The 22,296-nt window shown below is 36.8% G+C and overlaps 2 protein-coding genes across 3 annotated transcripts in view; one reads left to right on the forward strand and one right to left on the reverse strand.

Moving 5' to 3' along the window:
• The window catches only part of WDHD1 (WD repeat and HMG-box DNA binding protein 1), a 59,037-nt gene extending 58,477 nt beyond the window's left edge, over nucleotides 1-560 (reverse strand). For both annotated transcript variants that reach the window (XM_032405157.1, XM_032405156.1), the window contains exons 1-2: nucleotides 469-560; nucleotides 164-256 (exon numbers count right to left, since the gene is read on the reverse strand). In XM_032405157.1, the coding sequence (XP_032261048.1) occupies nucleotides 164-240 (77 nt within the window). In that variant the 5' untranslated portion in view covers nucleotides 241-256; nucleotides 469-560. The remainder of the gene's footprint in view (nucleotides 1-163; nucleotides 257-468) is intronic.
• Nucleotides 561-608: 48 nt separating this feature from the next.
• Nucleotides 609-21,216, forward strand: SOCS4 (suppressor of cytokine signaling 4). The gene is made up of 2 exons (XM_032405158.1): nucleotides 609-924; nucleotides 14,954-21,216. The coding sequence occupies exon 2, from the start codon at nucleotides 15,046-15,048 to the stop codon at nucleotides 16,366-16,368; it is 1,323 nt and encodes a 440-aa protein (XP_032261049.1). The 5' UTR covers nucleotides 609-924; nucleotides 14,954-15,045; the 3' UTR covers nucleotides 16,369-21,216.
• The last annotated feature ends 1,080 nt before the right edge of the window (nucleotides 21,217-22,296 follow it).

Below are 22,296 nucleotides of genomic sequence, written 5' to 3' on the forward strand. Positions count from 1 at the left end.
CGAACAATAAATTTAAGGAAAATATATGTGCCATTTTAGATTTCAGCCTTATTTCTCTCTATCTGGGTGAGTCATTTTAGACTGACTACTTTTCTGACATATAACAACAAAAGTTCTAATACTTACACCCGAAACGTTCTTTTTGTTTTTCAAAGCACCTTACCTCCCCAGATCATCAAAGCAGACGTCTGTATGTCCCTCTGTATGTCCAAATCTCATCGGCTTCTGTATGGCAGGCATCTTTTCTTCTACCTACCTAAAAATGTTTTATAAAAGCTACTATTATTTTAAAGGTGAGGAAAGACGGTGGCTGATGGAGAAGGGAAGTTAGTCTCCCGGCGGCCCCTTTCTCCCACCCGAGTGGCACAAACAAGATATAGTAGAGGGTCTGTCAGACAATACCCGGGAAAAGGGCACGCTTCTCTTCGGTGCGCGACACGGCCACCGGGAGCGCGAAGGAGTACTCACCAACGGGACCGACCTCCGCCACCGAGGAAAGGCGCGTAGCAAGCGTCGGCGCAGGTCCGCTTCCCGCGCTCAGGCGTGCTCGCTACACTGCGCCTGCGCCCGCTCGCCCACGCCCAGCGCCCGGCCGGACCGAAGTCGCCGGGTGGTGGCGTCAGCTGCGCGCCGCCTGCCAGGGAAAAAGCCGGTTGCTGGGAGAGTGAGGAAGAAAGGGAGGGTGCCGAACACGGAAGTGATGGCAGCGCCTTGGGAGCAGGTGGAGGCGGTGACCGCAACGTGTGAGACAGGAACTCAACGCCGACGGGTGGGAGCTTGCAGAAAGGCGTCCGCCTTTTAGGATCTACACGAGGTGCAGGAGTGGCTGGGCCTCCCTTCTCCACCTTAGCGAGCACTCAGAGTGATGGCGATGGTGATGGCGGCAGTTACTCGGACAGCCCCAGTTAAGCTGCGCTCTGAGAGGTGAGTGGGGGAAGGGTGGTTGCTGCCCGGCCTTGCCGATTGGGGTCTGCTATCACTTTCCAGGCTCTCCTAACATGCAACCATATCCGAGTGCCTGAACGTGACCAGTTCCTCCTTGGGGCCCGGTTAGAGAATGAGTCTTTGAGCATCTTCTCTCGAGGAGAGCGAGACCCTTCCCAAACCTTTAATCTTGGCATCCTTCGTGCCCTCACCTTGTCGTTTCTATAGAGATGAAGGAGGGAAGACTTTAATCTCAGTTCTCAGTTCCTAGAGGTATGGCCTGTACATTAATGCTTATTTGGGAGGGACTCTACATATATTCCTTAAGAAGAAAGTAACTTGGATTTCCCCGTTCAGACCCCACCTAAAATTCACTGAACTGCATATTTAGAGCTAAAAGAAGAGCCAGAACTAAAGTATATTGTTGAATACTTCGCTCCTTACAATCTGAGCGAAGGTCTTGGCCATTAAGTTTATGCTTTGATTGTGTCCCCGTGTTCTCCCATGTTGGCAGAACGGTCTGATGAATACCTTCACAGTTACGTATTTTTGTTGTACCCACTTCTGGTCTGTATCAGACATAAGTGAGACGTTTTTCTGGTGTAGACATTTCCCCATTGTTTTTCAGTCTAGTTCCATTGTGAAAAGTTGCACAGTTACACAAACGGTGCTATTGTTCTTACTGTCTTGGCATTCTGTGAAGGTTGTTTTGAGTACTAGGGTTCCAAATAGGCTTCCTAGATACTTAAGTTTGGTATATTAATGAAGAGGAAGAGTGATTGGCAGAAAATGAACTTGGGATTTGTGGAAAAATAGCCAAACTATTGTGGATTTCCCATAACAACAAAAGATACCTGAGATGACTCTTTCTGAGTGACTTTATTTGGAGATCATTCGTTAATTTTTAGATAGACTGATGTGTAATTTTTTTATCCAAGTAAATATCACTGGATAGACTATGGGATTGAAGATGAACTCTGTTAATACTCGTCTCTGTATTGAATATATCTTGATGAGATTTCGAGGTAGTGCTATTCAGAGCTCAGCATAAGAAGAATCTGTAAATTGGAATAAGAGTTATAAGTATAAAATGCCCTAACTATGACATCTATAAACCCTGTGACTTTAAAACTTATGAATGGTGTCTATATTTCTCTCCCTTCACTCTCCCTAGCAATCAAGCCATTTGATCCATAGGTTAAAGAAAAATTTCCTTTACAAATTTCACATGTATGGAAAGAGCTTAGGCCTTAGAGTTGAACAGCCCCAGGTTTTAATTTTCGCTCTGACAGTTACTCATTGTATGGTCTTGAATATGCTTTACTTTTTCTGATGTCAGATTCCTTATTTCTAAAATGGAGATACCGACTTCCATCGATTGTTAGTTTTAGTGTATAGGAGATACTCATGGATGTATAAAATTAATTGTTACTAATGTCTGGTGTTATTAACAGAGTACTTTGGGTGGGTACTTAGCGCTTTTATTTATTTATTTTTTTTTTTTTTTTTTAAAGATTTTTTATTTATTTATTTGAGAGAGAGAGAATGAGAGAGAGCAAGCACATGAGAGGGGGAGGGTCAGAGGGAGAAGCAGACTCCCTGCCGAGCAGGGAGCCCGATGCAGGACTCGATCCAGGGACTCCAGGATCATGACCTGAGCCGAAGGCAGTCGCTTAACCAACTGAGCCACCCAGGCGCCCTAGCGCTTTTATTTAAAATAGAGTTTGTTTTGTTTAAATCATTATCCTGTAAAATTTTTCAAGTATTACTTTTGCTAGTATTGCATTTCTCTTTCAGTCAAATGCCAACAAATTTTTATGTCAATGAGTTCATGGTCTTGATGGAAACAGACATTCAAACAACATGTACAAGACAGTGTGGTAATGAAATGCATGTAACTTAAATGTTAGCAAAATTGTGTGGTTATTTAGGATAATGTAGCCTTAAAAAAAAATCCTTTGTAGCTGTCACTGATCTGGCTGTCAAAATTTTCCAAATGGATTTATTTATCATTAACAGTGCGTGTCTCATAGGAGTGGGTAGCTGAATGAACTCACCGAAAATGACACCAAGGTCACGGTTTAAACTGCTGTGGAGATTAGTTAGCTTTGCTCTGTTGCAACCATTTATAGGACCCTTACGCTCACAAATATTGTTCTCAAGGGCAAGAGGGTGAGAAAACATGAATATATTACCATTCTGCTGATGGCAATGACTATTATCTACATCATATACTCTTAGAGACTCAGTTTATTTAAGAAGCATATCAGTATTGCCTTATGGAAGGGGTTTAAAACATGCCTTTTCAATAAAATATGTAGTTGATGTAAAAATCACTAATTATGTGAAAGGTAAGGCTGGAAGAGAGTGTTAAAATAACTGAGGCGAGGGACATCTGGGTGGCTCAGTTGGTTAAGCGTCCGACTCTTGATTTCGTCTCAGGTCATGATCTCAGGGGGGTCATGAGATTGAGCCCCAAGTGGGCTCCATGCTGGGCATGGAGCCTGCTTAAGATTCTCTCTTTCCCTCTGCACCCCCCACCCCATCTCTCTCACACGTGTGTTCTCTCTCTCTCTAAAAAAAATAAAAATAAAAAATAACTGAGGAGAACAGAGTATTGAAGAAAATAATATCAAAGGCAATTTAGAAATCTGAAGATTTGTGTATCTCTGAAGGTGTCCTGAAACTTTCCAGCCTATTTAATTTATTTTTGGAGTAAATAATACTTGCATATGTATAAACTTCCTGAGGTATAAAAGGCAATACAGTAAAAGTTCTGTTCCCAGCTATCCAGTTCTTGTGGCTAAAGACAGCCACAGTATTTGATTGTGTTGTTACATGGATAGTGGATCCTTACACAACAAGGCAGATATAATCACTCTTTTATTGATGACGAAACCAAGACTGAGAGAGGTTATAGTTTGTCCAAAGTCACACTCCTACCGAATGTCAAAACAAAAAATAGAGCACACAGGTCTTTTACCTTCTGATTCAAGATAGTCTACCATACTGCCACTCCATATCATAACTGTTGACATAAAACTTAGAATTTAGTAAAACACATCAGGACATAAAACATTTTATTTAAGTCTAGAGTCACCTTATACTAGTTTGTTAAAACTTGTACTAGTAAAACTTGTCACCCAAGCTTAAATATAAGAATATGTAATTATTATAAAGCAATGGAAAGAATAATTTATAGTAAGTTAAAAAAAACTTTGCCTACTCTTTCTGTTGAAATCTATGTATTTACTAAGTTAGCTTGCAAGAAACTACATTTTTTAATAATTAAAGGTTTGGTTACTTACATCCATAATATTTTTAAAGAATTTAAAATTTTTTAACTTTTTTAAAAAACAGTGTTTAATATCAGGAGTAATATAAAATGCTTTATGATACTTCAGAAATGCTGAAGCCTCCTCAGCCTCAGATTTTCAAGCCTTATATGTGGCCTTTGTTTCTTCTTGTTCCTTTTTTTTTTTAATTTTGCCACTTTTCCATGTCTCATTTTTAGAAATTAATTTCTACATGAAAAGTTCTGGGTACTACTAGAAGGTAGCTAATATGCATTTTCATTAATCTCAGTGTATGCTATTTTCATACATCTTAATCCTGGTGGCAAAAACATCAGGCCGCTGGAATTATCCAGATTTTACAATGTGAAAACTGAAGCTAAATGAGATTTTAAAATCAGGTGATATAACTAGTATGTGACAAAGTCTGGATTTTAGCCCATGTTTGATGATTTAGCCCTTCATGCTATTTCATCGGCACCATGTTTCATTTTTAAATATAATGGAGTGAAAAACTGTAGATTGTTAATTTTTTATAGATGTTTAAAACATTAAAATTTTCTCTTTAGACTAAATTACTCTTACAGGAAAAAAGACTGCAAGGAAGTGAGCCAAAATGTCTAAATTGACTGCCTTTAGGTAATTGAAGTATAGTTTTTTTCCTCCCTTTTAAACTTTTCTGAATGTTCCATATATTTTATGCTGAGCATATATAGTTTTTATAATTACAAAATTATAAATCGGAAAGAAAAAATACATCTGTTTAATCCAGTTTATTCCCTAAAGAGTTACAATCATATATCTTAAATATTCTGGTTTCTAAGATTCTTTTAAGGTCCTTCACTTTTAAAGGCCCAGGTACTGCCAGCTCTTAGTTTTCTGTTCTGTCTTCACTCTAGATTAACCTTCTTCAGTGACAGGTTCCTGAACATTTCTCTTTGGCATGCTCAGGGAATGTATAATCATTTAAATATTAGCCCAAGTTAATATTTCCCCTAAAATTTGCTCCAAAATTATTTGTGTGAGCTAAGTACAGGAAACTATGGCTTAAGCAGACTTCTTAACTCAAGGACCTCTCAGAACCTTTTGCTAAATATACATTGTAATATTTAATAGGGGAAGCCATTCCTAAACTTGTTTAACAAGGAAACCCCATCTCTCTAGAATGTGTATTAACGTCTTTTAGAACTAGTGTCCACGAAAGTACAGACTGGGGGACACTGGCATAAACAAGCAATAATTGGGAAAGTAAGTGGAGAGTGTGGGGAGGAGGAGGATGTAGTGGTACTAATCAGTAATTTGTTTTGTTTATTAATCCATTTAAGTCCCATGAGCCCTGACTTGGTAGCATGAAAATGGCAGACACTAAAATATTTACTGGAAGCGGGGCTCCTGGGTTGCTCAATCGTTAAGCGTCTGCCTTCAGCTTAGGTCCCAATCCCAGAGTGCTGGGATCGAACCCCTGCATCAGGTGCTCTGCTCAGCGGGAAGCCTGCTTCTCCCTCTCCACTCCCCTTGCTTGTGTTCCCTCTCTCATTGTGTCTCTCTCTGTCAAATAAATAAATAAAATCTTTAAAAAAATAAAATAAAATATTTACTAGAAAATGAACCTGTATTGCTCTTGTAATGAGAAAAAAACAAAAAAACGTTTTTTTATTTCAGAGATTTTTTTCATATGAACAAACCTGGTTTTCGTTATTTTTCTTTAACATTTCAAGGAGTTCATATGTCATCTACTATCCAGTATATTCCATTTGTGGGCCCTAAATGTTTCCACAGAATCCTCCTCAAGTATCAAACTATGATCATATGTTAAGGACTATGACCCACAGAATCAAATTCAAATATCACAGCCTATGATCAGAATGCTTTCAGGGAGTTTTGGGACACATAATGGCAGGTAGACTTTGGAGTCGTGGATTTGGTCAGGAAATACCTAGACCTGAATTACTATCAGAGTAATTATTTATAAATTCTTTATGTAGTGTAATAAATAATTATTTTAGGATCAAATTTATTTTAATTTAGTATTTACATGAATTCTGGTCTTAGATATCATCAGCATTGTAGATAAAGTAGTTGTTCAGTGAAAAATTAATATATACAACAGTACTCTGGTAGCCAGCATCACAGAGAATACAATGAATTTTTTAGATAGATGAAGTTTAACCCTTTAATTATTGGCTTTTTTTTTTTTCTTAAGTATAGATTTAAAGTCGACTCCATCCCAGTATGGGGCTTAAACTCACAACCCTGAGATTGAGAGTTGCATGCTCTACCCACTGAGCCAGCCAGCCAGGCATCCCTAATTATTGGCTTTTTAACAATTTTCTGTAGAAATCTTGAATTAAAATCACCTACCTGGCCTTATTCAATAGAAGTAATTAAATGTTATTTAAATCTTTGTTGGTAGAATGGCCATGTTGGATATTAATTCTTGCTCACTGTCCTTGGAGTAGAATCTGGGATCAAATGACTACTGGAAATCTGGGAACTTGCTTTCTTGACAATGGCTTTTATATAAATTTGCTCTTTAGATATTTGCCTCTTCCTCATTAAGAAATAATAATTTTTTTAAAAGATGTCACTGTGTACTCCCCAGAGCAATGTAATTTAGCTGCCTTCATAAAAAATTAATTATTGAATCAAGAGCCAAAGCAGCCTTCTCCCAAGTGATTTTTTCACCATCTTAAAAAAAAAAAGCTTTGCAGTTACCAACAAAGATCTTTGATTTGTCAGCACCTTTTAAATTATGATCTTTGATTTCTATAATACATAAAAGAATGGTAGTAAAGCCACTTTCTTATCACTGTGTATCTCCTCTGCCTCATTTATACAAAGTCTGTAAAATTCCAAGAACTAATGATAGGCTGTTTGAAAGGATTCATTCAGATTCAGAACCCAACACTTTTTTTTACATTTAGATTTTACCTCTATAGGCAAGACACAAAAGCACTTTTCTAAAACTCATCTTTAGTCTTTAAAAATAGAAAAATAAAAATTTTGTTCTCACTAAAAATTAATGTTATTTTTATTGAGAACAGTGTGATTGAATTTTTTTATTTTTAAGAATTTTAAGGTTTGGGGCACCTGGATGGCTCAGTCAGTTAACCTCAAGCTTCTGACTCTTGATTTCATCTCACATCATGATCTCAGGGTCATGAGATTGAGCCCCATGTCAGACTCCACACTGGGCGTGGAGCCTGCTTAAGTTTCTCTCTCTCCCCCTCCCTCTGCCCTGTTCCCCACCCTTTGCATGCACTCTCTCAAAAAAAAAAAAAAAAAGATTTTTAAGATTTAATGAAACTTGTGGAGGAGATTAGAAAATTATTTTTCCATGTGTCTAAGTGTAAAGATGTGAGAGTTTATACATATGCATTTTTATCATTTTTGTAAAGAAATCATGTAATAGTGAAGGAAATTCTGAATATCCTTTTTCTAAAAAGATGTCTCTGTAGCACAAATTTTTTTAAGCAATTACTTTCTTAGTAACTAAGATGTTACCTATACCACGAAGTGACCAGTTAAATGTTTTGTTTTGCCTTTCTTTTTTAATATATCTGCTAAATAGCTTCTGAGAGCCACCTATCCCAGGAAAGATCATCAATTTTAGAACACCTTAAATTTCAGCAACTTCAGTACCTTGCTCTGAGGTAACTAGCAAACCTAATATGTTATAAAATTTCTAGGATTGTGTCTATTTACAAAGTATTCTTAAGATTCTATTATTTAAGGTAATATAATCCACAAATCTATTCCGGCAACATGGAAGCAGGTGCAGTCCACTAAAGGTAAACAAAGAAATGGAGAGGGCTGCCATCAGGTCCTCAGCTTTTTGGAACTCTCACTCTTCCTTCAGGAACAGAACACCATTCCAACAAGTAACTATTTGACAATGAGTGATGGGAACATTGCTAACCATATAATCAATATTAATGAATTTTAATTTTTCTAATGTTTATACAAATATAAATAGAAGTTAAATTTTCTTACTACTTTAAAGACTACAACATTAAATGACATTTTGGACCATATGTTGATATGGTATGTTTTACCAAATCAGTTTTTTGCCATAATTTATAAAAGTGGGAGGGACTTCTGAAGCATGGACTCAGTTTTCTAGCAGAGGAGCTATGTGAAATTTATAGAAGGCTATTATTCTGAGATACATACAAACCTAAGTCAAGATTTTCTGTGCATTAACTCTTTAAGTACAAGTAAATGTATGGAAGATTCATCTAGGGCTATGGTATGTCACTTTATTTTATGGACACCTGCAGCATTAGCACATGTAAGAACAGTTAACCAAAAATCCAGAGATACTTAACTGATTAGTACCTATTATATACAAGTTGGTAAGCCTTGCCAAAGTAAATCTGTTATGTTGGCATGTTAGCTTATATAGAATAAGGCTGGAAATTAGTTCTCTAGGGGAAAATGTCAAATTGTTCTCTAGCTTCATGTTCTCTTAAGTTCCAGCTGTATCTGGCATATTGATCTTTTTTCACTGAAACATGTTATTCTCCTAAAAATTAAAACTTTTTAGTTAGAATTGGACTAGAGACAGAAGTATTCTGTGATGTCGTCATTATAAACTACTACTTTTTTTTTTTTTTTTTTAAGATTTATTTATTTGAGAGAGAGAACAAGTGGGAGGGGCAGGGAGAGGGAGAGAGAATCTCAAGCAGACACTGCGATGAGTGTAGAGCTGGACGTGAGGCTGGGATCAGGACCTGAGTGGAAAATAAGAGTTGGACACTCCGATGACTGCATCACCCAGGCGCCCCATGAATAATTTCTATTAAACTGGCTTATGTGCTTTAATAAAACAATATATCTAATATCTGCTTTTTTAAAAGAACATTTATTGATTACTTAATACGTTTAGGATCTGAGCTGAGTACTTTACACACATTATTTCATTTAATCCCTAGCAGCTGAATGAAATAGATAGCATCAATATCTCTATTTTACAGATTAAAAACACTGAGAGGTTTCAAGTCCTATGGCTAGTATAAAATAAACTGGACTCAAACCATACTAGTAGTGGCCACCATTACTGTGCTGTGGAACTGCGTTCTTGTCATATACATGCATAGAGATATGAAAATGTTAAAATGGTTACTGCTGAATGGTAGGATTATGGACAGTTTTTTGTTTTTTTTTTTCATAATTTTAAGCTTAGTTTGAATTAATGATGATGAGTATGAATTACTGTTATTTATGTTCATCAAAATGATACATGCACCCAGGTTAAAAATTAAGTTGAAAGCTTAGATAAGATAAATGCTACAGTCCTACCCATTCCAAAGGCATCTACTTTCAATCTTTTAACTGTTTTTCTGATATTTACCTTTATATTTCTAAATCATATGCTAATATTTCTTTCTTGATTCATCAATTACGAGACATTATCACTTGACTTCCTTTTATGATAGATAAGGATTTAACTCTCTCTCCTTCCTTCCTATTTTCTTATTGCATTTATATCACAGTTTTGATGAATATGTAAATGATATTTTCACTGCTGAGCCAGGTATTTTACAACTCTGTTTTCTTTCTTGTATAACTCTTGAATTTTTGTGTGATTAATAATTACCTAATTCTTCCTCTGTTTGCATTCTTCTCAATTGAATTTTCCAGAAGTCAGTTCTTTTTTTTTTCCTCAAGATCTTCCACCTTGGAACCTATGGCCTTGTGTGATTCTATGGACTAGATGCTCTGGATACCCTATTGTCTAGAGATTTTCCTTCTTCATCATCCTAAGAATTCACATTTCCTCTCTCCTGTGTTAAATATCTTATTTCCTGTGTTATGTCTTCTGTTGTGGGTGTACACTCTAATTTTAGAAGACTTTTCTTCCAATATGAGGTAAAATTGTTGATGCTTTGCATATCTGAAAATGTATTTTATCGTCATTTGATTGATAATTTGGCTGGTTATCTCTTCAAAGTTGGAAACTAGTCTCTAGCTTCCAAAACTAGCCTCTAGCTTCCAGTGTTACTGTTGAGAAACCAGATGCCATTTATTTACAGTCCTTTGTGACTCTTTTCCCCTCAGGAAGACTGTTTTTTCATTTTTATATATTTTTTGGCTTGGACTTATTTGTTTATTTAATTGTAGTAAGAACATTTAACACGACATCTACCCTCTTAACTTTAGTATCTCCTCTTTATCTCTAGGATTCTAAAATTTTAGAATAATGTAGCTCAGTGTGTATTTTTCCCCCATTGTGCTGGGTACTCAGTGGACTCTCTCATTATGGAGGCTCATATCCTCTGGTTCTGGGATATTTTCTAATACAGTTTCTTTTGTAATTCCCCCCCCCTTCATTTTGTTGTTATTTTCTGTGAAATGGCTGTATTGATCCTGTAGCTTTCTTACCTTTTCTAATTAGCCATTTTTTTTCCTATTTCCTGTTATTTCCTCAGTTTATTCTCCGAACTTTCCTATTGAATATTTTATTTCTGTATTCATATTTTTATTTTACAAAACTTTCTTATTCTCTGATTGTCCCAAACTCCTCTTACTCATTCATAGGTTTAATATCTTCTCTTAACTTGGAAGAAATCAATTTTATTTTCTGCTCTTTTTGTGGTTATTGTTTTCTCTAAATTTTTTGTTTTAACCTCTGTTGTTTCTGTTAGAGGCTTTCCTCAAAAGTCTGCTGATCTGTGACTATTCATTCATATTCTGGAGTGAATGAAGCACAACAATGCTGCCTGGCAGCTGTGTGTGAGTAGGTGGGACTTGTGGACTGGCAAGCTTGGGTGGCCTTCCAGGTTTGTTTTGTTTTGTTTTTTTGATTCCCTTATTTATTTTTAGAGAGAGAGAGAGAGAGAGAGAGAGTGTGTGTGTGTGTGTGTGTGTGTGCGCGCGCACGCACAGGGGAGGGGGAGAGGGAGAGGGAGAGGGAGAATCTCAAGCAGACTCCCCACTGAGCATGGAGCCTGGCGAGGGGCTTGATCTCACAACCCTGAGATCATGACCCGAGCCGCAATCAAGAGTCCACTCTTGGATTGCTCAACCGAGGTACCCAGGCACCTCCCCCCACCCTCAGCTTTTTATTGACAGAGTCCCAGCTGTCAGCATTTAGAGGTCTTTTCTCTTTGGCCATTCTATTTCTTCAGCAAAGTATCTTTTTTTTTTTTTTTTTAAAGATTTTATTTGTCTGGCAGAGAGAGACACAGCGAGAGAGGGAACACAAGCAAGGGGAGTGGGAGAGGGAGAAGCAGGCCTCCCACCTAGCAGGGAGCCCAATGTGGGGCTCGATCCCAGGACCCTGAGATTGTGACCTGAGCCAAAGGCAGATGCTTAACGACTGAGCCACCTTCAGCAAAGTATCTTTTAGTCCCCTATTATAAATCTGGCTGCTGGAGTTCTGGGAGTTGGATGGAAGAAGGAAGTAGGAACTTTCATTCTGATTTTAGTCCCAAACCTCCCCTCTACCCTCTATGATACCCAAAGTCCTGAGCCTCTCTAATTCAGTTTCTCCAAATGATAAATATCCCATCTCCTCTAAGTGTAGGAGTAAAAACTAGAGAGATCCTGTTGTACTTATGCATATTTTCAACCTGCTTCATTTTCCACCCTGTTCTCCACCCACATTTTTGTATCTGGTGCCTCTGGGTCCTGGACTTTGCCTACTCTGTTGGTTTGCTTCTCATCCATGTCATCTGTGTGCCTAGTGTTACCCCCCTCTCTGCTGCTGAGTTATTTACTGCTCCTCCATTCATATTCTGTCCTCATATTTTGTGATTCAGGTTATAGACATCTGCTAGTCTCGTTGAAGATAAGATTTGTGTTTTTATTTCTCATTTTTTTCCTTGTTTAGGTTGACTTCTGAGAGGGATAGAGCAAAAAGATTTTCATTTGGCCATTTCAAACCAAACAATTATTTTATAATCAGAAGAAAACAAAAAGCTATTCTCATTTTGAGGGGAAATGAAGTTATAAGACTAAGAAATTTAGTAATGGAAAGCAGCCGGTGTAGTAGCTAAAGGAAGCATTAGGATCACTAAAGGATTTTACAGGAGATTTGATTGAAGGCAAAGAGAACTTGAGAGAGAAAAACTGAAGCAGGCCCTGGTAAAGGTGGGAATGCCATCAAGAACAGAGATGGGGGGCGCCTGGGTGGCTCAGTTGGTTGGGCAACTGCCTTCGGCTCAGGTCATGATCCTGGAGTCCTGGGATCGAGTCCCACATCGGGCTCCCTGCTCAGCAGGGAGTCTGCTTCTCCCTCTGACCCTCCTCCCTCTCATGCTCTCTCTATCTCATTCTCTCTCTCAAATAAATAAAATCTAAAAAAAAAAAAAAAGAACAGAGATGGGGAGCTTATCTTTGATAATAGAAGTGAAGGAAGAAATGGTAAAATGTAGAGGTAATAGGTAAGATGAGGGAGCTTATATCCAGTGGAGTAAAGTTGGTCATAGAGTTTAATAAACTGCTATTTTGATTTTTTTTTTTTTTTGTAAATCATCAAGCATTTCAAATCTTATATATTTTTCACCACTGAATAAAAAAAGTAGAAACTATGTAGTATTAACGAAAAAGATCTGCTTGGGGCTCCTCTATTACTTTTTTATCTTGAAAAATATGTTAAAGTGTAAGCTCTTAATAACAAGTGTTTATTCTAATCAATGACTGTTCATCTTCTTCAGCTTACTTTGTTGCTTCTTGTTTATTTTTGCTCAGTGGAACTTAATCAACAAACAGCCAAAGCATAATGTTGAATAAAATTTTGGTATAATAAATGATGATGTATCTTCCAAAATCAGATTTAAAAATATTTTCCATATGGATTTTAAATGAGTATATACTAGTGAGGTCACTAAATCAAAATAATCTGTATAATCACCAGGTGCTATTCAGTGTTCAGAAATGGAGTATTTTCTTTGGCAAGTCTGATTCATTAGTTCACACTTTTAAGTACTTGCCAATCATATTTGCTACTACAGATACTTGTTTCAAATCCTCTTGCTTTGAGAATGCATTCAAGTGGCTCTAAACATTTACTTGACTATTGGGATTATAATGTTCCTCTGACATATCAGAAACTTAATTATAATCAGTATGCTAAGTGAGACTGATTTTCTCAGTCTCCAAATCCAAATTTCGTTTGTAAAATATTTGAGATTATAGAATACTTACCCCCAATTCTGGGCTTAAATCTTATTCCACCTAAGAATAGTTAGGCTAATCCCCTCTATGACCAATCATTACTATTAGTCTTAATAAAACTCAGTATTTCACATTGTAAATTCTAATATATCCAGCCAATTTTATGGGAAAGTCATTGGCCTATAGAAATTTATCTGCTTGTTTCTCAGAAGTACCAAGAAAAATACAAAGGTGTATGTGTAAAATAACAAATTTTTATCCAATTCCACATTTTCTAAAAATTTCCTAGACTGATAGTGAGGTTGACCAATTACTGAAATAAGTTGACAAAACTGCATTGGGAATGCTTGCATGGCATTCCCATTGTTCAGTGGTGATTATTTGATTTTTTTTTAAATATTTTTATTATTTATTTGACAGAGAGAGACACAGCGAGAGAGGGAACACAAGCAGGGGGAGTGGGAGAGGGAGAAGCAGGCTTCCCGCTGAGCAGGGAGCCCGATGCGGGGCTCGATCCCAGGACCCTGGGATCATGACCCAAGCCGAAAGCAGACGTTTAACGACTGAGCCACCCAGGCGCCCCTGATTATTTGATTCTTAACAGCTTTTATAACTTAAAGTTCATATTTTCAGTCAATAGGAAAGCAAGGAGAGGGAAGTGAGGGAACTACAGGGTAATGGTTCTCAAACACCAAGAAATATATTTCTCACTGTCTCTTACAAATAATTCACTGACTGGTCTGCTGTGAAATAAAAATAAGGGTAGGAGAGATTGGCATGAGATATACCTCAAGACTAGAAATTGTTCATACAATTTTGAGCATACAGTTGGACTAAGAGAGGCGGCCTCACTTTTTCTAATCTACATTGAAAATTAGCTGTGGGAAAGGAATGCAGATTCTTTTTTTTTTTTTTTAAAGATTTTATTTATTTATTTGACAGAGAGAGACACAGCAAGAGAGGGAATACAAGCAGGGGGAGTGGGAGAGGGAGAAGCAGGCTTCCCGCTGAGCAGGGAGCCCGATGCAGGGCTCGATCCCAGGACCCTGGGATCATGACCTGAGCCGAAGGCAGACGCTTAACGACTGAGCCACCCAGGCGCCCCAGGAACACAGATTCTTGACTCCCGGGCACTATGAAATTACTAGTATATGGTAAAGCAGATCATTTAAGTGAAAACAAAATATCTTGGAACTGTCTTCCAACATATCCAGTACTCTTATCTTGTTCCTGTACTAGTTGTGGTTTTTCATTTTATGTCTGATTGGGGTTTAATATAGAAACTACTGTATGCGAAGTAAATGACAGTTGGACACCTGGGTGGCTCAGTTGGTTAAACGTCCGATTCTTGGTTTCAGCTCAAGTCATGATCTCAGGGTCATGAGATCAAGCCCTATTTGGGCTCAGTGCTCCGTGTGGAGTCTGCTTGAGATTCTCTCCCTCTCCCTCTGTCCCTCACCCCCCACCCCACCCCTGTGCACTTGCTTGCGCTGAGCATGGAGCCTGCTTGGGCTCCTCTCTCTCCCTCTCCCCCTCCCCTGCTCATGCGCTCGCACTCTGTCTCAAAAAAAAAAAGTGAATGACAAATGACTGCTGTTCTGTTTTTTTCCCTTTAGATACATCCAGAGAGTGCCCAGAAGAAACTTCCTGCTGGAAAAACTGAAAAAGCAGTATTTATAACACTGGAATTTGTGGATAATTTGTTAAAATGGCAGAAAATAGTGAAAGTATTAGCAAAAATGTAGATGTAAGGCCCAAAACTAGTCGAAGTAGAAGTGCTGACAGAAAGGACGGTTATGTGTGGAGTGGAAAGAAATTATCTTGGTCAAAAAAGAGTGAAAGTTGTTCAGATGCTGAAACAGTGAATGCTGTAGAGAAAACTGAAGTTCCTTTAAGGAGCCAAGAAAGGAAGCACAGCTGTTCATCCATCGAGTTGGATTTAGATCATTCCTGTGGGCATAGATTTTTAGGCCGATCTCTTAAACAGAAACTGCAAGATGCTGTGGGGCAATGTTTTCCAATAAAGAATTGTAGTGGTCGGCACTCTTCGGGGCTTCCATCTAAAAGGAAAATTCATATCAGTGAACTCATGTTAGATAAGTGTCCTTTCCCACCTCGATCAGATTTAGCCTTTAGGTGGCATTTTATTAAACGACACACTGCTCCTATAAATCCCAAATCCAATGAATGGGTAAACACAGACTTGTCTCAGAGTGAATTGAGGGATGGTCAGCTAAAACAAAGAAGAAACGTGGAAGAAGAGGTAAACTGCTTCTCACATACCAATGTTCAGCCCTGTGTCATAACCACCAACAGTGCTTCATGTAGAGGTGGTCCTGTGACTGGCTCTGTGATGAACCTGGTTTCAAATAACAGTATAGAAGATAGTGATATGGATTCAGATGATGAAATTATAACACTTTGCACAAGTTCCAGGAAAAGAAACAAACCCAAATGGGAAATGGATGAAGAAATCCTGCAGTTGGAAACACCTCCTAAGTACCATACCCAGATTGATTATGTCCACTGTCTTGTACCAGACCTCCTTCAGATCAATAACAATCCATGTTACTGGGGAGTTATGGATAAATATGCAGCTGAAGCTCTACTAGAGGGAAAACCAGAGGGTACCTTTTTACTGCGAGACTCAGCACAGGAAGACTATTTATTCTCAGTTAGTTTTAGACGCTATAGTCGTTCTCTTCATGCTAGAATTGAACAGTGGAATCACAACTTTAGCTTTGATGCACATGATCCTTGTGTCTTCCATTCTCCTGACATTACTGGGCTCCTAGAACATTATAAGGACCCGAGTGCCTGTATGTTCTTCGAACCACTTTTATCCACTCCTTTAATTCGGACTTTCCCCTTTTCCTTGCAGCATATATGCAGAACAGTTATTTGTAACTGTACAACTTATGATGGCATTGATGCCCTTCCAATTCCTTCTTCTATGAAATTATATCTGAAGGAATATCACTATAAATCAAAAGTTAGAGTACTCAGGATTGATGCAACAGAACAATGCTAGGGAAAGTGTGGGAATATGGGAATGATTATATACATATTTTCATTTAATATTTTATTTTTCTTATGTCACTTTGAATTTTTCTACAAGGGCAGTTGAAATAAATCTCTGCCCTAAATTTTACTTCCAGATCAGTTTATTTTTCTTATGATAAACTAATTGTTTAAAGTTACACACTAGGGGTTAATGAATATTTTTGACCAGGTGTTTGGTTTTTGTTTTTACCAAATAGATTGTATGCTTACTTAATTTTTTTTCTTAATTGTAATTCGCTTACAATCCAGGGATATTTGAAATTTGGTAGGCGTTGCAAACACATTAAATAATCTATATTTCATACTTTTCTTTAAAAATAATCTTACGTCCTTTCCTACATGTAAATTCCCTTGTTAACCTATGCCATTGGCATTCCTATACATAAAATACAGTTTCCCCATCCCCCTTTTCAGAGTTGTTTTAAAGTTCTTCAGTAAAGCTGAGTGTGTTGTAATTCACAATCCATACCAATGTATTGAGTTTTGTAACTTAATAAATAATAGGGATGTTAAAGGTAACAAAATGGTTTGAAATTAAACTTGAAGTATTTTCATTTTAAATACTAACTATAAAGCAGTATTAGTAAATTTGATTTATCTGATCAGGAAGAATCAAATGAGAACATGACTTTTTGGAGGTGAATTTATTTTCTACCCTGTAGCATGGTCATTTATTTTTTAGTAGGTCTTTCGCTCAACCTAGATGAGTTGCTATCTTCAGGACAAATATTGTTCCTTTCTCACTGGAAGCTTTAAAAATAATGATAACACTATTAGTAAGTAGTAGTTACTAACATACTAAAGCAACTCTGGGGTTTTTCTGTATTTACTTATGAACTGTTGCTTCTGATTAGCCTTTTCATAGAAACTCTGAGCCTGTTCTTTTGGGGAGATGCCACAGTTTTATAAACAGCCAGAAATTTCCATCGGTAACCAAAGAGGGACCTAAGTAGTCTTCATTATTTTAAAGTGAGCTTCACTAAAGATTCAAGAAGTAAACATGGAGCTCAGTTTTTTGAAACTTAATACTGATTTTGATTTTCGGGTTTCAAATAATTATTCCTATCTTCAGAATTAACATGTCTTTACTGTGGCGTCAAAAAAGGGAAAACATTTTGAGAGCTACATGGCTTATGCCATACTGAACAGTACTAGGCACTAGGAGTAATATTTTAAATTTGCTATCTCAATACGGAAGCATTTTTAGAAACGTCATTATCCCAGTATAATAAAGGTAAATGGAGTGATATCCTATCTAACTCCACTTTTTTAAAGAGTCAGCACGTAATTTCCTAGACAGTCGTTTCTTCTGGTGAGCTGTCTGACCCTTTGTACAAATTGGCTTTTTTAATATCATAGTAATTTATTTCTTGATGATAATTTAGGTCTAGTAGGAAGCTGCGTCCACCTGGACTGAAAGAAATTTGACTCAACTTTCCAAGTTAGAACAGATGTTTCTTAAGTATCATTGCTTTTATTTCCCTTTCCTGCAGTTCTGTTGTAAACATAAAGATGGAATTTTTCAGTAATAGCTTTAAAATAAATTTTTAGCAATTACAACAAAATTAAACCAAGAAAATCTCTTACCATTTTCTAGCATTTTTTTTCTCAGTGATCTCAAGATTGTCTTGGTTCCAGGTAGGGTAACTACTAATTATGGCACCTGTCTGTGGAGTAATGAGGCTCAGGATATCATTAACACCGATATCGGGATAAATATCTCTTCTAAAGATGATATTTTCCTTTTACAAAAGTAGAAAAGTCTCATACTACCTCATCTTTATTGTGACACTTTTGTAGGTCACTGAGAAGGTTGTCTTATTTACCAATAAAACACTTCCTAAATATCCATTTTTGGTGAAAGAACATTAATAGTAAGACTCTACCCATGATTATAGTTTTTTATCAGATTTTGATAATGAGACTTTCTGTTTCTGTGAAACAATTATTGTTTTAAATAGTTTTCTTTTAAAAGTAACTTTTTATCAGTACAGAAAAACCTAAGGGATGACTAGCTAACAAATATTCTGTTAAAGAGTAATTTTATAAAGAAAAAATGAAATATAATTATGTTGTCTTTTATAATGGTAAAAATTAATGTTTATATGAAAATCAAGATATAAGTAGCTTTTCATATATTCAAACTGGTTGCTTGTGATATATTTTCTCTGGCTTTCTTATTTTTTCAACTTCAAGGTATTAATAGCTGTTAACATTTTCAAAATACTGCCATATATATATCCTTGAACTAAATGATCTAATAAATGAGAGCAGGGAAGAGACTCATTTACTCTGAAATGGTTTGTATTTTTCCTTTGGTATTTGCTACAGTGAAAAGAAATCTGGAAAGTAGAAGTATAAAGACTTGAGAAGGGAATTGTTTACCATGAAGGAAAAAGGAAAGAGTAATAATAAATTTTTAAAACATTAAAGAATTGGAATTTAGAAAGGTTAATTCCTTTCTCTGACTTTGTGAGGATACATTTGGAAGAGCATTCAGTATTCACAAACTTATTTTTAAAATGTAAAATATGTAATTATTGGAATATATAACAAAAGTGACTAAGTCATGAGAGGAACATGAGGAAAGATACAAATATATCTAAATATAAATTTTGTAACTCTTAAGTTTGTGGGCATTTGAAAAGTGTAAATTCCAGAGTTGAGAAAGCATCAGCATGGTGGAATTGTGTAGAGCTTATTGGTGAGAGAGGATGGAGCTAAAAGAAACAAGATAAAATATTAAAATTAAGAATTTAGGCATCACCTCAGGGAAGAGCCTTGACAGTGAAAGGGAACTACTTAACTGCTAATAGCTAGTCTGGACCAGACACTTAACTGCGCTTTGGGAATCATCCTGCACTAATCAGGAAATAAACTTGACTTTTCTATTTCTCAAGCTTTTCAGGACAACCCCACCACCACCACCATGCATCTTTTTTTTTTTTTTTTTTAAGCTATAGCATCTTGATTCATACTCTTAATTCTTGAAATATTCTGAATGGATTTTTTTAGATTCCTTGAGCATTTTTGTATGAAGAATCCTATGTGATCTTTCTATAGCCATGCCATTCACTTAAATAATTCATAGAGAGAATGGTTTAATTTAAAGGAAGACCTAATAGGAAGAAGATTAAAGGAAGCTTTTAGTCAGCCTGTGGTTAGATTTATTGATTTGGTGAACAGAACTGTGTTCTTTCCTGAATTTCAGCTAATGGTCAAAGAATGGCTTTCAGTTAAAGTTGTGACTTATTATAAATAATATAAAGAATGTCTAAGTAATTAGAAATCCTTTAAAAAGTAGAGTAAATGTGGCCAATAGGACTCCTACAAATTCCATTTCTTTTTATAAGAAAAACACAAACCATTATTTATTCATGAGCCAAAGCCATTAAGAAGACAAATCAAGTTATCAGCTTCCTGTCTCTCTGAAGTTTGGATCATTTTATAGACCCATGTAATAGAGCGGTTTCTTCCTATGAAACAAAAACCTTGAAACCTAACTCTTATACTCTTAGTTTTCATTTAAAAACTTTTTTGTCAGTTTTAGCTATAATGAGTCAAACAGGCTATATATTGATTTTGGTGGAGTAAATTTCACAGGAAAGTAGACTTAATTATTTCTGGAGACAACACAGGGAGAATAATGTTTAAATGTAAAAAAAAAACCCTGTGTGTTAAGTAATACCCAAATGAATAAAAGATTTTAAGTCAAGCAGGCTATTGTTTCTATTTTGGAAAAAAACCTTTACAATTTTGGTCTTAACTGTAATCAGTTTTACATTTATTTTTATTTCTAAAGAATGAATGGAAAGCACAAAGGTTTTTTTTTCTTTTTTTAATGACCTAGTAGAAATGAGCAATGCTACAAGAGTCTGCCTATGCCATTCTAATATATTAAGATATTCGACACAGTGGAAGTGACTTTTTAAATGGATTGGCTTCTAAGTAGAAGTGTAGACTAACGGATATAGCCCAATGGAAAGGGATTTGAGGCACATTAATCCTATTTCAAATAAAAGCAGAGTCTATTTTTTAATTTTGAATAGATGACTCAATCCTAAATCTTTATCTTCATCTCCTAGCATATAAAATGTAGAAAAATAATACTTGTCACAACTTCCTGAAGGTTAATTCATTTAAGAGATGACCCTTGGAGCATACTTGAAAATAATTTCTGTAATTTCTTGAAAATAACGTGATAGATTTTCAAAGTATCCCCTTAGTGGACCCTGCAAATTCACATTCACTTCTTATAGTCTGTAATAGGCTTTCTTGGCTTGATTTGACAATAGAGGTAACAGTACAATTTGGATTTATGGTTTAGACTCTGGAATTGGATGAACAATTGCAGTTTCCTCCTACCCTTAATAAGGTTTATGTAAAATTGATGTTTGCCTGTTATTTTAAAAGTTGATTATGTTTGCAGGAAGTGAAGATAATCACTTTTGCTGTGGTTATAATCAAATCTAAACTCTCAGACTTAAGAAAGTAAAACTCAAGGAGGTTTACTTAAATTACACTTACTTTGCTAGGATTGAATCAATTCTGTATAAGCCAAGTATGAACTTGATATATACTTGAATATACAGAGTTTAAGTAGTAACTTCACAAAACTGTTAGTACTCTTGTCAGTTGGGCTTGTATGATCCTCCCCTTACCCAAAAAGAAGTAGACTGTTTCCATTTTTATTTCTAATCCTGAAGTTGAATGTTTCTTCTTGGATGTGAGTTCAAATAAATTGATCTGAATAAATTTTCACTTCTTCTTAATTAAAACTTCGTATATAAAACCCAAAGGCTTTGTATTTTGTTTTTAAAACATTGTATATCCTGGGGTGCCTGGGTGGCTCAGTTGGCTAAGCATCTGACTCTTGATTTCAGCTCAGGTCCTGACCTCAGGGTTGTGAGATCAAGCCCCGCCTCGGGCTTCACCCTGGGCATGGAGCCTGCTTAAGATTCTATCTCTCCCTCTCTGCACAAGCTCTCTCTAAAAACAAAAAACACTGTATATCCTGGCTTTGCACATTCAACTTAGAATCTAAAAAAATTGGGGGCGCCTGCGTGGCTCAGTCAGTTAAGCATCGGACTTTTGGTTTCAGCTCAGGTCATGATCTCAGGGTCCTAAGATGTTTGGGAGTCTTTCCCTCTGCCCATCTACCCACCCCCTCGCTTTCATGCCCGCGTACACTCTCAAATCTAAAAAAAGAATAAGAAAAAATTTTAAAATCTGTATTACACATTTTCTCATTCAAAATACACCTTATGTCTTAATGTGTCAGTTTGGGTCTTCTAGAAGCAGATGCCAAAATGCGATTAAATGTGCAAGAGATTTATTGGGGAAACACTTATGAAGAAGGTGTGGAAGTCTCCCTATCACTTTACAAGTCTGACATACATGAAAGAAATGCAAAGATTGAATGAGGGTGGGGTTCAGACTGCACTGCAGTTGTGAAAAAGTGAGATGGGGGGTTTAGTATCCAAGCAAAGGTTGACTGAGGGAGCCCATGTGGGACAGGAATGGCCTAGCTCTAGAACACAGTACGCTGTTACTGGCTGAGAGCATGGGAAAACGAGGCTGTCAGTTACTCTGATAGTGACCAGGACTGGGGTGAGGTGGGTGAGGCACTCAACTTGGGCACAAAAATTTTTTGACCGAAAATCTCGTGTTTCAGTACAACGTTTTAAATTCAGAATTAAGGGGCGCCCGGGTGGCTCAGTCAGTTAAGAGTGTGCCTTCGGCTCAGGTCGTGATCCCGGGGTCCTGGGATGGAGCTCTGTGACTGGCTCACTGCTCAGCGGGGAGCCTACTTCTCCCTCTCCCTCTGTGGGTCCCCCAGCTTGTGCTCTCTTGCTCTCTCTCAAATAAAATCTTTTTAGATAATACCAGAATTGAA

The sequence above is a fragment of the Phoca vitulina genome, unplaced genomic scaffold, assembly GCF_004348235.1.
Source record: "Phoca vitulina isolate PV1807 unplaced genomic scaffold, GSC_HSeal_1.0 scaffold7, whole genome shotgun sequence".
Lineage (NCBI taxonomy): Eukaryota > Metazoa > Chordata > Mammalia > Carnivora > Phocidae > Phoca > Phoca vitulina.